Source organism: Pavona decussata, unplaced genomic scaffold (assembly GCF_977016875.1).
Source record: "Pavona decussata unplaced genomic scaffold, jaPavDecu1.1 SCAFFOLD_366, whole genome shotgun sequence".
NCBI lineage: Eukaryota > Metazoa > Cnidaria > Anthozoa > Scleractinia > Agariciidae > Pavona > Pavona decussata.
Window position 1 is genome coordinate 3167501 of NW_028145742.1, and position 13692 is coordinate 3181192.

Sequence of the window (13692 nt, forward strand, 5' to 3'; positions counted from 1 at the left end):
AAGCAAAAAGAAGGAAGGAAACAAGGGCCCAGTTGTATAAAGCATCTTAATATAAGTGGGTGTTTTCTGTAGTTATTTCCTACCTTCTGAAGGATTTTCTAGCGCTTTCTTTGTGTTCCCAATCCTCTGTGAATCACCACCAGCTGAGGGATCTAATACTGATGACCTTTGCGAAAACCGTTTGTGTCGCAGAGAATGGTTCAAGATGCTTTATGCAACCAACGGGCCAAGAATCAGACTACCAAGAAAGGATCAGAAATTAAAAAATTGTAGTCTTTTGACATTTTTTAAAATTCTGAATATGAGGCCCCCCCTTCCCCGAATCACAGAGGCTGAAATCCAACAGATGATAAGCTCCCGGAATATGAGCCCACTGACTGTTAGTGTCAGCTGTTTCTATAATTAAACCCAACCAATTTTGAAACACAAAATTCCCTACAATGATAGAGAACTTTAGATCCTTGTACGAAGACGACTTGACTTCAAGTTTTTAGCGAAGTACCAAGAAGAGAGCCCAGGAAGCTTCATTTTACTCTTTGTGAGCAACGAACTCGAAACAGTTGTTTTGAACGATGATATCTAAGCCCTTTTGTGATTCCAAAAAGATGAGATCATCTACGTTTCGAGGACTTGTTTTCGCTACTACATCATTCTCACAAAAACTCATGGTAAATGACGGTGGCTTTCTCGAAATGACACTGCTTCATGCGCGCGCACTCTTTCTATAATGGGAAAACTTGCACTCGTTCTCGTACTAGATGGTCTCTACCAATACCAGGAAGATCTAGAAAAACGTCCCTCGGCGGAAGAAAAAACCGTTGGAAAAAGGGTATGGTCTCACAGGCTATTAAGGCTTTGGGTGTTGATGTTGTTGGTGTTCAAAATAGATTCCTGCACCAAGCTTTCAAAGCAAAAAGCCGGTGAAGCCAATCGGAGGTGGACACTTTGGGTATGTATTATATGTACTACCAGCTCTGACATAAACATCAACAAAATCTGATTTAATACATGCGCCTCGTGCATGTTTGGCATAATTTGCAAGACGATCTGACATGCGTAGCTTGATCTCACAATGGAATCTACGGTATCGACAAAAACTTGCTTTCCTAAAGACACTGACTGTCCCTAACGCCAGCACGTGAATCTCACTCGGAGATATAGCGAGTGTTTTCGTGGATTACAGAAACTAAAAGGCGTCATAGGGCGAATTCCTAAACCGGTCGGAGTAGCACAAGTATAAGATAATTATGTTAATTTTAGAATAGAGTTCAAAGAGTCCTGTGGGGAGGGTAGACGGGCTACTCCCTATAATGGTGTATATGAGGAGGCTCCGCCTAACAGGCGTACCATTTTCGGGAGGGTGGGGGGGGTATATGAAATATACTGTAGGTATGTGAAAGGGGAACACATGGCGCGGTTCATCCCTCAAATTCCTTCTTTAAAAAAACCTTTCTGTTAGAATAATAAAAAGATGAGAGCCAACGTGATTAAAATCGTGAAATAAACACCAAGGGCCTTGGCCAACAGGTCACGTTATTAACTCTAGGCCTTGAGCCAGAATAAAAAATTGACAAAATGAGGTTAAAAGGCGAAGAACAAAATTTTCAGCATGGTGAATGTCCCAGCACTTAATAAGGAAAATATATGCAGTATTAAGCTAAACATTATAACGGTAGCTCGCACACTTTATTTCCGAAGGAAATATTGATCAGTTGTGCAGAATCGTTGAAGTACGCTCGAGTTCTCGCAAAGCTTTTCAAACAGCGTGCACTGATTTGTTTTATACCACACTTTTGCAGCCAGCCTCTAACTGCAGGAAATTACATGGGTTCTGCTCCATTTTTTAGGAATAGAGTAGTGCGGTCTCCCAACAAGGTATGTTCTAAATATCTTATTTGTCTGCCTGGGAAGGCGTTCTATTTAAGGTGGCTCAACAGTCTGAAAATGAGTCATTTTTAAACACTTATTTGAAGCCTTTGTAAGCAGTTGGGTAACTTTGGTTACAGCACAAAATTAAATTTCCTCAAACTCATTGATAATTCATGGAGAGAAAACGAAGGAAAGTAAAATTTGGTGAACGTTTACGTTGAATTTCTCCAAGAATTATGGTTTTTATCAATAAAGATTTGGTAATGCAGAGACATGCAAAAATTAACGATAAAAACCGACGTTTCGGTGTCTTCATGACGCCATTGTCAAGGAGAAATATAAAATTACAGAGTCTGCGGCAAGGTGTAACAATAAATCAGCATATAGTGTTTAAGGCTAATTAAATAAATACTTTTGCGGGAATAGAGTCGTTTTGCACCCACCCACTCTGAACGTGCAAAACGACTCTATTCGCGCAAAAGTCTTTATTTAATCAGCCTTAAACACTATATGCTAATTTATTGTTACACCTTGCCGCAGACTCTGTAATTTTTTATTTCTCCTTGACAATGGCGTCATGAAGACACCGGAACGTCGGTTTTTATAGTTAATTTTTGCATGTCTCTGAATTATGGTTTTAGAAGTTATATCAAACACTGGAAAGAATGTGTTCAGGATTCATTCACAGGCAAGAAATCCGAGTCCTCCAAACACGAGTCGAACCTATGACGTCAGTCTAATGCTCTACCACTGAGCTACAGGAGACGTTTGTGGGAGCATGATGATAATGATGACAACAACATTTTTAGTTTGCACTACATCCCCCCCACATGCTTTTGCTCGTGTATTTAGTATTGACCATGCTATCTTTTTATTCCGTTTTTGTCATCTTCTCAGTGACCCGAGCAAAGAAGAGCAAAAAGGAAGAACCAAACAAGAATTACTAAAATATGGATGATGAATGACATAGAGTAGTGAGAGCACCGCAAACCTAATGCAGGCGCAGAGGCAGCCTTAAGCCTTGTTTTAGAATGAAGTGTTAGAATAAAGCATCATTGTAAATCCAGTTTTAACCAATTGTCTGATTTCTGCGTCTTGCACAATCTTTGAAAGATTAGAACACTCGCATTGGAAAAAATTTAGTTCCTGACTGAACAGGAGTGCCTGATGGGGCCGCTCCACCAAAAACCAACTCTGCAGGCTGGAATAGAGCTGGCTGGGAACTGAATACATTAGACGGTTAACTGGCTGGAGCGTTTCTTTTAATATCTAGTTTGCTGAGATTTTTTTATTCAAACTCTGGTTCTAGCTGGGTAAAAAATGTCTCGTTTGTTTTTCCTGCCTGTCAGGACCCATGTCAGTCTCGTAAAAAATCGTATCTGACTTTTCGCTCAAACACTCTCTTTACCAAATGAAATTTGAAGGCAAGTAGCACGCCAGGAAATAACGGCGGCTCCACTGTTTTCCATCTTGTGTTGTTCTCTCTATCTCTATATCACTCTGTGTATGTCAGCCGTCAATATAAACGCGGTAATACAGAACTATTTCGTACCATAACAACTCGGCGGCGTGATCCACAACAGCCGGAAATCCATCTACATGCACAGGCTAAAAACCGGCCACAAGTGATAACGCACGAGTCTCGGCGAGTCAGGAGTTATTCACATTCGTACTAGTAGTTTGTGGTCGCCCCTGTGTCAGATTAATTTTTTCTTTTTTTTTTTTTTTGTAATATTTGGAGCTAGAAAGGGTCCTCTGAGCTCGACGGACTCATGGCGGACTGTGAGTGGTGTCCGGGAACTCCAGTCAGCCTGAAGGCGACAAAAATGCCAGGCAGAAATCACTGAAATCGGCTACGAAGACAACGAAAAGGTGAGCAAAATGTTACGTTTCACTATTCATCAAAGCTCACTTTAACGAAATTCCTGATATTATTGTTCTATCGCAGCAAAAAAGAAATCGTAATACTCGCGAACTATTTTACACTGAACATGACCAGCGCTTTTCTTCCACTCGAAAAGGCCGTAAAATACACATGGACCTCTCCAGGCATTTTGTCCAATAATATTATCCTCGTCTGGAAATTTGGAAAATCGTCCCAATTTTTCGGTGACATTCACGGAAAAGATTTATAATTTTCCAAGTTTTAACATCCGGCTGTACCGTAATTATGTCATGTTTCCCTGACTTTTTTCCGCAAAATCTCTCCATATTCGCGGAGGAATTTCCTGTGAAACAGGCCCTTGATCTTGGACACCTAAGGGTTGCAATATCCCCTGCGCGTAAATGTATTTATCGATGTAATATATATTTTCAAGGGAACGTGTTTAATGTGGAGAATTGGTTTAAAGGCTATGAATAGTACACAATACCCGTCGACAATTTGACAAGGACATGACAAGGGAAGTGAACGAAACGCTTGTTTCTCTACGATGTCTTCGGGCGACTTGCCAGCCTTAATATCAAAATGGCTAAAAAAAGAGAGAAAAATACAGCCGACAGCGGTACCTCTGGACACTGTGCCGGAGCGTTGTACCATGACGATGCACCACGAGATTTCGGCCCGCAGTTCGCTTATGGCAGCTGGAGATGGTTCCGCGATGCTTTCCGATACCTTGTCCCCGACAAGACAGTGAGGGAGAGAAATGTCGGCCCCTAGACCATATGAGACAGATCCCTTTCGCAGGCACCTCAGTTCCACCTTACTGACTTAAACTGAGATTCAGCCATGTATATATATGACAATGTAGTCATTTTGTCTTCCATGTGGTACGTTTTAAGGTTTGAGCATGCGCACGGGCTAAAACGATATAAAGTAGTCTTGGAGGTACCGCTAGTCTAAGACTTCTGTTTACCATATTCATTCTTACGATTTTTATTGTCGTTTTCCCGAAACGATTGCTCCTTTGATCAAATCGTCAATCGAAGAGCTCTGTGAAAGCCGTTGCAATTTTTTTCTGTTTTTGGCTATTAAGTCAACACTTATTTCTGTGCCATGTAATGAAAATGCGCCACGTTTGTTACTACAACAACTCAAATGCTACCTTTCGCCTCTTGATGTCTGGTGACATCAATCCTAAACCTGGACCGGTTTCTCCTTCGACTGCTGGTAAGATCAATTGCCTCGTGATGAATGCCAGAAGCTTAAAAAGTTATCACAAAGACAGCACAACAAACTGGCAATCCGTGTGTAACCTCCATCGCATCGTCAATGAGACATGGTTGAACCAAAATATCAGCAACTCTGAAATATTGCATTCTGGCTTTACAATATTTAAGATAGATCGGTCTGATCCAGGTGATGGTGGAGTTCTTATTGCAATCAAAACAGCCTCCTTCGAAGCTGTCAAAGAATTTAAACCTGAATATGAAGCCGAGCTACAACAGCTTGAGAACATTTTTGCCAAAATTACTACGCTTACCTGTCAAAGAATTTTATTCTGTTTTTGCTATAGGACACCAAATGAAGACCCAAGTTGGATGGATGTATTCGATAATTTTCTGCATGAAGTTTGTGACCAGTTCGACAATATGGTAATTTCGGGTGACTTTAATTTGCCAGACATCCTCTGGGACTCAATTGACAGCGCACCGGGTGTTAACGAACTAGCCTTTATTGAAACCCTTCACGACCACCTCTTGACTCAACTCAATAAAAAACCCACTCGTGGCAACAACGAGATATTTGGAACCACTACTCTGGTCCAAATTAGATGCTTAAGTGAGGGAACAGAAAACAGTTTCTTTCCCAATTTTTACATGATTTTGTTTTTCAATAACCTAACAAAATATATCAAACATAACTAATGAACTAACGACGGCTTAAAAAGCGCTTGTATTTTCCAACCATTCCAAAAACTTAAAAATCAATCCGTTAAACATCAAAACATCCCAAAGAAAATTTACTCAAAAAGAACATGACGTTCTATTGCACGTGTCCAGAAAGTGCATGATTCTACACTTCTTATGTGTCGCCCATTCTTTTCCACAAGAAAGTCCTTTAAAATCACTGCCGTTTGATAACGGATTTAAGTTAAACAATGGTTTGAAGGACAGAGCAGCTTTTGCAAGGTTCAGCCACCCTGTGTGACCTCCTGCATAAAAGAATAAAAGACTTTACACACAATACTACCGATTTTTTTATCCAACACAAACAGCATCGTTTTACTGGTGGGTCAAGCCACTCTGCGAGTCTCGAAAATTGTCTGATATTAAGATTGTCGGAAAATTGTCGGATATTAAGATTTTCTCTCCATGTAAAGGTATAACAATCGAAGCTGAAATTGTTCAGTTTGTCAGCTACAGAGCCATAGCTTGTATACTTTCTCAGCCTTAAGGGTCATCGAAAAGGGTCGAAAAACTGTGTTGCAGGACCAGACAACAGAACACAGGCACAAAACCGTCATAAACCATTATTTGCCAAATCGAACAAAACGTTGTTTCGTAGTTTGTCGGGGCTGTTTGTTGTCTTATTTCAGAAAATAAAAAACAGCGAGTTCAGCATTTAGATCAACGTCACAAGTTTATTGGGAAAATAGGTTTTTTTCTCTTCAGCTTATTATATATTCTTACAATAATCCTTGTTGACAGCATCAGTAGGCAATTAACCAGAACAGCTAAGTAGATGTTGAAAAATGTGTATCTGGTGGGAAGCGGAAGAACAGAATAGTCTATCGAACCATTCACACCTACAACAGGAAGGAAAAAGAAATAATCACTATTTCCGGCAACAACTTTGAGCCAATCTGTTCATACAATATGGGACTTTCCTCCAATTGCCATCCTTATAATATTATTTCATATAAACAAATCACCCTTTGCTTGTTCCAGGCAATGTCTAAAATGGTTCCCGAGAAAAAATGCACTGGTTTGAATTATTCTCTCCTCTCGAGTATGCATCTCAATTATGTGCATGGATGCGTCTCACAAAAACAACACCAATAACCCAAGAGTTCGGTGTTCAACTAAAGCATTCTACTGTTAGTAATAACTCTTTCAGTTAGACCATTACGGAAAACCAAGAGCACACTTTGGAACAAATTTTGGGTGTTAAAAAGTAATAAAATTCAAGTCGTTAGATGTTTGTTAAAGCTGCGCAAGCCCATTCCCAAATGGCGATTATCATGTAGCCACCAGAGACTTCTCTGATTGGCTCCCTCTGGTTCGGCATGCCTCCTAGGAGACAACTGCGCACAGGGTTCCTCTGATTCTGTCTGAGCTTGAGTGCTCTGTGGTGGTTAAGACATTTGCACAGGCCTTACCTATGACGGCTATCGCTGCACCCATCTTTTCAGTTCCCATGCGATAGCTGCATGTAGGTACCACATATTCTGTGAAACTGAATGGTCCAATTTGATGCTGAAACGTAGCAGACTAGAAGAAAAAAAAGGTTTTAAAAAATTTCTGTATTTTTGGCAAAACTGGTCACAAGAACATAAGAATTAAGTACTACTGCAGTGGTTTTATTACTAGGTGCCACAAAAGCACTGGAAGAATCTTTATTGATTAGCAATTAAGCTTGAATCAAGTTCATGTTGACCCAGGATTAGGTTAATCAGGCTTTTGACAAGTAATCTGTGTTCAGTGGGACTCTTCAGGCAGTGGGTCACAGCTGGAGTTGGGCATCCCAGGAGATCAATGAGATGCTGAACAAAGTTGACTTACCTCATGAATGTCTCCTGAAAAGGCATATCTTGGCTGCACAGCATTGATTAACTTTAACATAAAAAGAAAACAAGACAGTGTAACATAAAGAACATTTAACATCCATGTAATGAAATTAAAGGGGGTTAATAATACAGTGTTAGAAGGAAAAACCTCAAGGAAATAAGTCAGGGTTGGTGCTGACTCAGCCATAACTCAATTCAATCAGTTTGTTTAGTTTGTTATCCCTCAGTCCTCCCCAAACTTAACGAAACATTGCCTTACTTAACACTTTCCCACCAAAAAGTGAGTTCTTCCCAGAACTGTACATAATAGAGTGGTTGCCACAGCAATCATTCTAACCAATCACAACAATCATTAACAATAGAATGAACCAATCAGCAGTCGAAGTGATACTTTCCATTACTTAAATAAAACTATCAAAACACCCCGCACATCGACAAGATGTCATTAAAGCCACGGCTATTTTAGTCCTCCACTTGTGTCACCTTTGTCTCACCTTATTTGCCGCTTTTTTGTCATTGAACATATTGAGTACAACGTGTCCAATCAAGATGGTAGTTTTGTCCTTGTCAAGCTTTGTCGGTAGCTCGTCAATGAAAGCCAGTGTCTTGTTGTATATTGCCCATTCATCCTTCAAGGGGTTGACTCTTCTAAAAATTAAGGAGTTCACCTGCAAAAGTTTACTAAGTTTGAAAAGCCGTGTAACAACATTTCTGTCTCTAGCATCTGTTGAGTGGTTGCTAAGAAGTTTGATGACAACACTTTGCTGGGAATATAAGGGTGGTAATGCACCCTGTACAGTCAACTCCCTTTATTGCGGACACCCTAGGGACCGCGAGTTAGTGTCCTTAGTAACGAGAGTCCATAATAGTGGGAATTTATTTCAGTCAAATGTCTGTAATTTATTTTTGCTGTCCATATTATCGGGGTATCTGTAATAGCGAGGTGTCCACAAGGCTAGTTGACTGTATATGTTGCGGTTTAATTTTTTTACGGTTTAAAATAAAAATAAAATAAAAATGAAACTGGTTTGAAAATTTTTAAACCAAAAAAATTTTGAACCACAACATCTACAGCTATTTCAATTAACGTTGTCGGATTTGAAAGCTTTGAGCTTATGCAGCAAGATCGAAAGGTAATTTGGGTAACTGTAATCCTTTCTTACTTGGCTGAAATTTCAAGTTTTTCATTGCCATAGGATTGGACAAAATACCAGAAACAGTTATCTCAATCTGTGATTTATTTTCTGTAGGGGCGAGTTATTGCTGAGTTTGGTAAATTTATTTTAACAAATTATCTAAATCGCCTTGTGGTCTTGTCACGCAGGCTTTCAACAACGTTAATTTAAATAGAGTAGCACCACTGAAGGCTAGCCGTGGCTTACCTTAACGATCTGAAATGACTTCAAATTAATGACTTGGTTTATGGACCCAAAGTGCTGTGAGAATCTGGAGACAGTCTTTTGTGTTATACTGTCCAGCCATTCACCGCCGATGTCATTATCACCTGCAACATGTATCCTGGCAACTCCAACAGGAACACTGAATATTTTATTGTGTCTGGCCTATGAACGTATACAATGATAAACTGCTGAATTGGGGAGATAATGTTTGAGGCTGGGGCTGAGTATAATTGATCAAAGTAACATGTGATGAGCTTGTATTCTGACTGGTTGAAAGCTAAACTCATGTCATTTTATAATGGAAGCTGTCATTTTGTCCGTATCTATGAAACTACACCATAAGCATGATGAGCTTGGAGGGGGGATTCCAATATAAAAGGGATGGGGGAGATCGTCAGAAATTTAAAAAAAAAAACCCTAAAAGGTTCCAGATTTGGCAGAGTGGGCGTGGTCCAAACACTTTTTTTTACCCCTAAGAGGTACCAATAATTCTAAAACAATACACTAACTGACAGTTGACTGACATTTACTTCTTATAATTCTCATATTTTTCGGTTCAATACCAGCTTAAATTTATCACCATACCTCTGATGGAAGTCATTTTAGATTTTAGCACCCTAAGGAGTACCAAACCACAAATTTTAACCCCTAAAGGGTAGGCGAAGCACCTACATCACTGTTTTATGGGAGTCCCTCCCCCCCCCAAGGGATGACAAGTGTATCACACATGCACCATTTCTTTCTATAAACTGGCATTTCATTACAGCTACTCTCAAGTGTGGCTTTTAAAAACAAATCTCTGAATCCATGATAAAAAAGTCGGAGATGCAAGACTTTAAATTTAAGAGAAATACCTCAATGATATTTGAATTGAACACAATGTCTACAGAACAGAAATGAGCTATTTGGCTAAATTTTGATGGCATCAGTGAACAGAGTGACCAGAATGGAAGTACGGGAATTGAATTTCAAATTATTGACACTTCATGCGACAAAATTTGGTAGTGTAAACTTGCATAAGCCTCAGTTAATGTTCACTCTCAGCGATAAAGAATAAGCCTGTTACTAAGTTCTTTTATGGAGTCAATTTCATGTGTTTCAGAGATTTTCAGAACATTACCATTGTATCATGTTCCCACAGCCTCTGAACTGAGGATAACCTGAGCGTTACAATAAAAAATTATGGTAGTATGATAAAAAAAAAAATACCTTATACTGCAGGAACTCATCATCAGTGGCAATGTTTCCTTCATCAAATACATCACCTGAAAATGTATGGGGTGTAAATTACAGCAACATCAGTTATTAATAGTAATACTTATGACCTTCTTGCAGTGGTTACCAATAACATGGGGCCTATCGCCTTCAAAACACTTTGATAAAGTTGGGTTTTGGTGGACGTCAATCATAAAAAAGCTGTTGAAATTATTTTGAATTCTGAGAACATTTTATAGGGCAACAGAACAAAGAAATTGGCAGTTTTATCCGCTGATAGATGGTAAACTTTATGAAAGTTGATTTCCAAGCCAGTTTATCTGAATGGGCATTGTTTAGATGAAGCCGTATTTTTTGTAAACATTTTAAATCACTACCCATAATAATTTTTCAAAATCAGCGATGCATGAAAGTGAGCAAATTATCACGTGCAGTGAAAATTAAAATTTTTAATTCAAAAATACCTTTTATTTTACCTTGATCTGGCTCAGAAATCAATTTAAATAAAGTTTATCTTCTCTTAGTGAGGCCAAATTCTTAGTTTCTTGCCAGGTTACCTTGGAATCTAGTCAGAATTAAAACTAATTTCAACGGCTTTTCTTTGATTGATATCCACCAAAACATAACTTTATCCGACTCTTTTAAAGATGGTAGGTCACATGTTATTGGTAACCGCTGTAAATAGTAATAAATTATAGCAAAAATACAGTAGAACCCCGGTAACTCGAACTCGCATGACTCGAACTCCCCCGCTAACTCGAACTGAGTCTCAATTCCCTTGGATTTGACCCAACTTTTCAGCCATTTTTACTCTCTTAACTGGAACTCAGATAACTCGAAAACCCCGCTAACTCGACTAAATTTCGTTTCCCTTTATCAAAATTTACCCCGATAACTCAAATTTCTGGTTCTTATAACTCGCCACGGATGCCCATTGAGATATCCCATTAGCTTTTCTTATCGTGTGATCGAATTCTAACATTAGATCAAAGACTGAAGCAATTTGATTTTGATTAGTGCAACAAACAGATACAAAATGTATAAGTTTCTCGTGAAATAAGTTTAATTGCACTGTATTGTTTACTGAAGTGCTGAAAATCAATAAACTATTAATTATTAACCTGGAAAATTGAATATTTTCATCGACCCTGATAACTCGAACAGTTTTTCGTTTCCCTTTAGAGTTCGAGATACCGGGGTTCTACTGTAAATCATAAGAGACATTTTCCCAATTCAATGTGTTTCAGAGGCTTTGAAAGAAGGACAGATACATCAAAAGCAGTCGTTCAACACTTAAACATGCCAAACCATTTTTACAAAAAAATGACAGTCTGTGGTTTTTCTGTACATGGTAGCACAGAAAGCCACTTGCATGGTTATTTTCCAGTTAATGGGGTAGCATGATCAAGAGCTTGCCTTAATAGCCTACCTAGATGAATAACAGCATCTGGGCTAAATGCTCTCATTAGCAGCCTGAAGATCTTCCATAGATACCAATCAGCATCCAGGCGGGTTATACATCCCAGAATCCCAGATGGTTCATTCCTGTAACCCTGTATGGGTACAAACCAATGCATCTAGAATTAGGAACTTTAAAGAAACTATTGAAGGGTTAACTTATGCTTGAGTTGTATAATCAATAATTATTTATATTTTATTGTACTATATATTGGTGTTTATTATGACACTATATTACTGAGGAAGGAAGGAGGTTCTATACCCTGTTTTTCACAACATACACTTTAAAATAACCCGAGAACTTAACACCACAAAACCCACTATATGTCACAGAAAATGGCAAACATCTCACTGTAAATTCTTGTTTCAGCTGAGAGCGTACTTATTGGACATATGTGATTTGTGCCCAGCTCCAAGCATTTGACTGGTTGTTGCCTGATCTCAAGCTAAAGGGGGAACATGCAAGGCAAACTGCTTGCAGCCTTAAGACCCTGATCTGCAATGCAAATGAGTGCTTAGGAGATCTGTGATGAATAACAATTAGACGCACAAAGTGTGATATCCTGCTAGCTGGTTATGAAACCCACCTGGATCTGTGAGTCAGAGACAAGAAGAAGATTTAATGAGTTGTCGGAAGGTGTGGGAACCCGCCACGTGAGGCATACCCACCAGAAACACCCAATTTCTCCAACTGTCACGACAATGAAGAACAAAACAACAGAGAACTTTAAGTTGTTGATCCTATACCACACATGCAAACACCTCCAAATCCTTCTGTACATAAAAGCTGAAGGAAACAAAACAAACATGATTATTCTAGTAATTTATTTATTAAATTTATTTAATGTCAGTAACACAGGGAGTGCTTACACAATCTCCCGAGCCAGAGGCTCATGATAAAGTGCTTGATAATAATCCAGATAAAATTGGAATTTGGAAATGTTGGTGTTTGAGGAGAGGGGAAAACTAGACTTCCTGGAAAAAAACCTCTCAGAGCAAAGACAAGAACCAACAACAAACTCAACCCACATATGATGACGAGTCCGGGAATCAAACCCAGGCACATTGGTGGGAAGCGAGTGCTCTCACTACTGCACCATCCTTACTTCCTTATAGAGCTGATCGAGTGAAACACAAATTTCTCTTCTCTTCAAACATAATTTTTAATTTTATTAGGTTTTGGTAGGTATTTAGAATTCTTCAAAACAGACTCAGTGGAAACACTGATCCAGTACACGAAATTGTGAGGGGCTTGGTAGCTTGGTTCCACTGTAGCTGCATTCAAACGAAGCGCTGCCATTAACAATTTATTTGCATATGGGGGTTTGAAATTTGATAAATGAGTGGTTTCATCAAGATGCGAGGAATATTACCAAATAAATAGGACATATTTGTTGTCAACATTTTCTTTTGGTCAATTCTTGATACATAACCATAGTTTTTTCATCAGAAAATAATAATTTTACAAAAAATAAATATTAAGTGGCTAATTAAGCAACTGCTTACGTCGCCAAATAGCTAGGCAGTCGAATTATAAACAGAATGGTCCCAGACTGGGTTTCCACCTTTCAATGCAGCACGTCGTCTCTTTGCATGGAAACTTCTAGTCTATTTATCAAGCTATACAGTAGACCTTAGCTTTATTACTGTAATTTAAACTTTTGACATCGACCAGATAAGGAAAAACCAATTTGCACTGTTGGGAAAAAGCACCTTAAAATTGGTAAAATGGCCAAGGTTGAGAATGATAAAATAGCGGAGATATAGATTCGTTATTAAGTCTGAGAATTTCAAATAAGCTTAAGTCTTATAGATATTTGTATGGTAACGGTCAAGTTTTGCCCGTCTACAAAATTCCTGAATTTTAATACGGAACTACAGCTTCGCTATTAATTTGAAAATGTTCTTTCTAGAAGTCGCGATGGTTGTTTCGTTACCTTGATAAAGATCAATAGAGTACTTACAGTTATTAACCACACCAGACACCGTAATGCATCAGAAATGATTGAAAGGCTCCCACGATGTCGGCAAAACTCCAAGGCTCAAAGATTTCACGTCGTCATGTATTCATCATCGAATGT

The 13692-nt window shown here is 38.8% G+C and overlaps 2 protein-coding genes and 1 long non-coding RNA gene across 15 annotated transcripts in view; 1 reads left to right on the plus strand and 2 right to left on the minus strand.

The window, feature by feature from the left end:
- The window catches only part of LOC146452859 (uncharacterized), a 13462-nt gene extending 10527 nt beyond the window's left edge, over positions 1-2935 (plus strand). For all 13 annotated transcript variants that reach the window (XM_085097407.1, XM_085097400.1, XM_085097409.1 and 10 more), the window contains 3 exons: positions 888-949; positions 1800-1875; positions 2767-2935. In XM_085097407.1, coding sequence (XP_084953533.1) covers positions 888-949; positions 1800-1875; positions 2767-2769 — 141 coding nt within the window. In that variant the 3' untranslated portion in view covers positions 2770-2935. The remainder of the gene's footprint in view (positions 1-887; positions 950-1799; positions 1876-2766) is intronic.
- The window catches only part of LOC146452858 (uncharacterized), an 18719-nt gene extending 15637 nt beyond the window's left edge, over positions 1-3082 (minus strand). Inside the window, exon 1 of the long non-coding RNA XR_014859676.1 lies at positions 3052-3082. This is a non-coding gene — a long non-coding RNA (uncharacterized LOC146452858). The remainder of the gene's footprint in view (positions 1-3051) is intronic.
- Positions 3083-5602: 2520 nt separating this feature from the next.
- On the minus strand, positions 5603-13664 carry LOC146452860 (metallophosphoesterase 1 homolog). The gene is made up of 9 exons (XM_085097512.1): positions 13576-13664; positions 12199-12398; positions 11583-11706; positions 10148-10203; positions 8921-9100; positions 8033-8206; positions 7534-7584; positions 7131-7242; positions 5603-6557 (listed from the first exon to the last, which is right to left on the minus strand). Exons 2-9 carry the CDS (start codon positions 12391-12393, stop codon positions 6385-6387), a joined length of 1065 nt encoding a protein of 354 aa, XP_084953638.1. The 5' UTR covers positions 12394-12398; positions 13576-13664; the 3' UTR covers positions 5603-6384.
- Between the last annotated feature and the right edge of the window lie 28 nt (positions 13665-13692).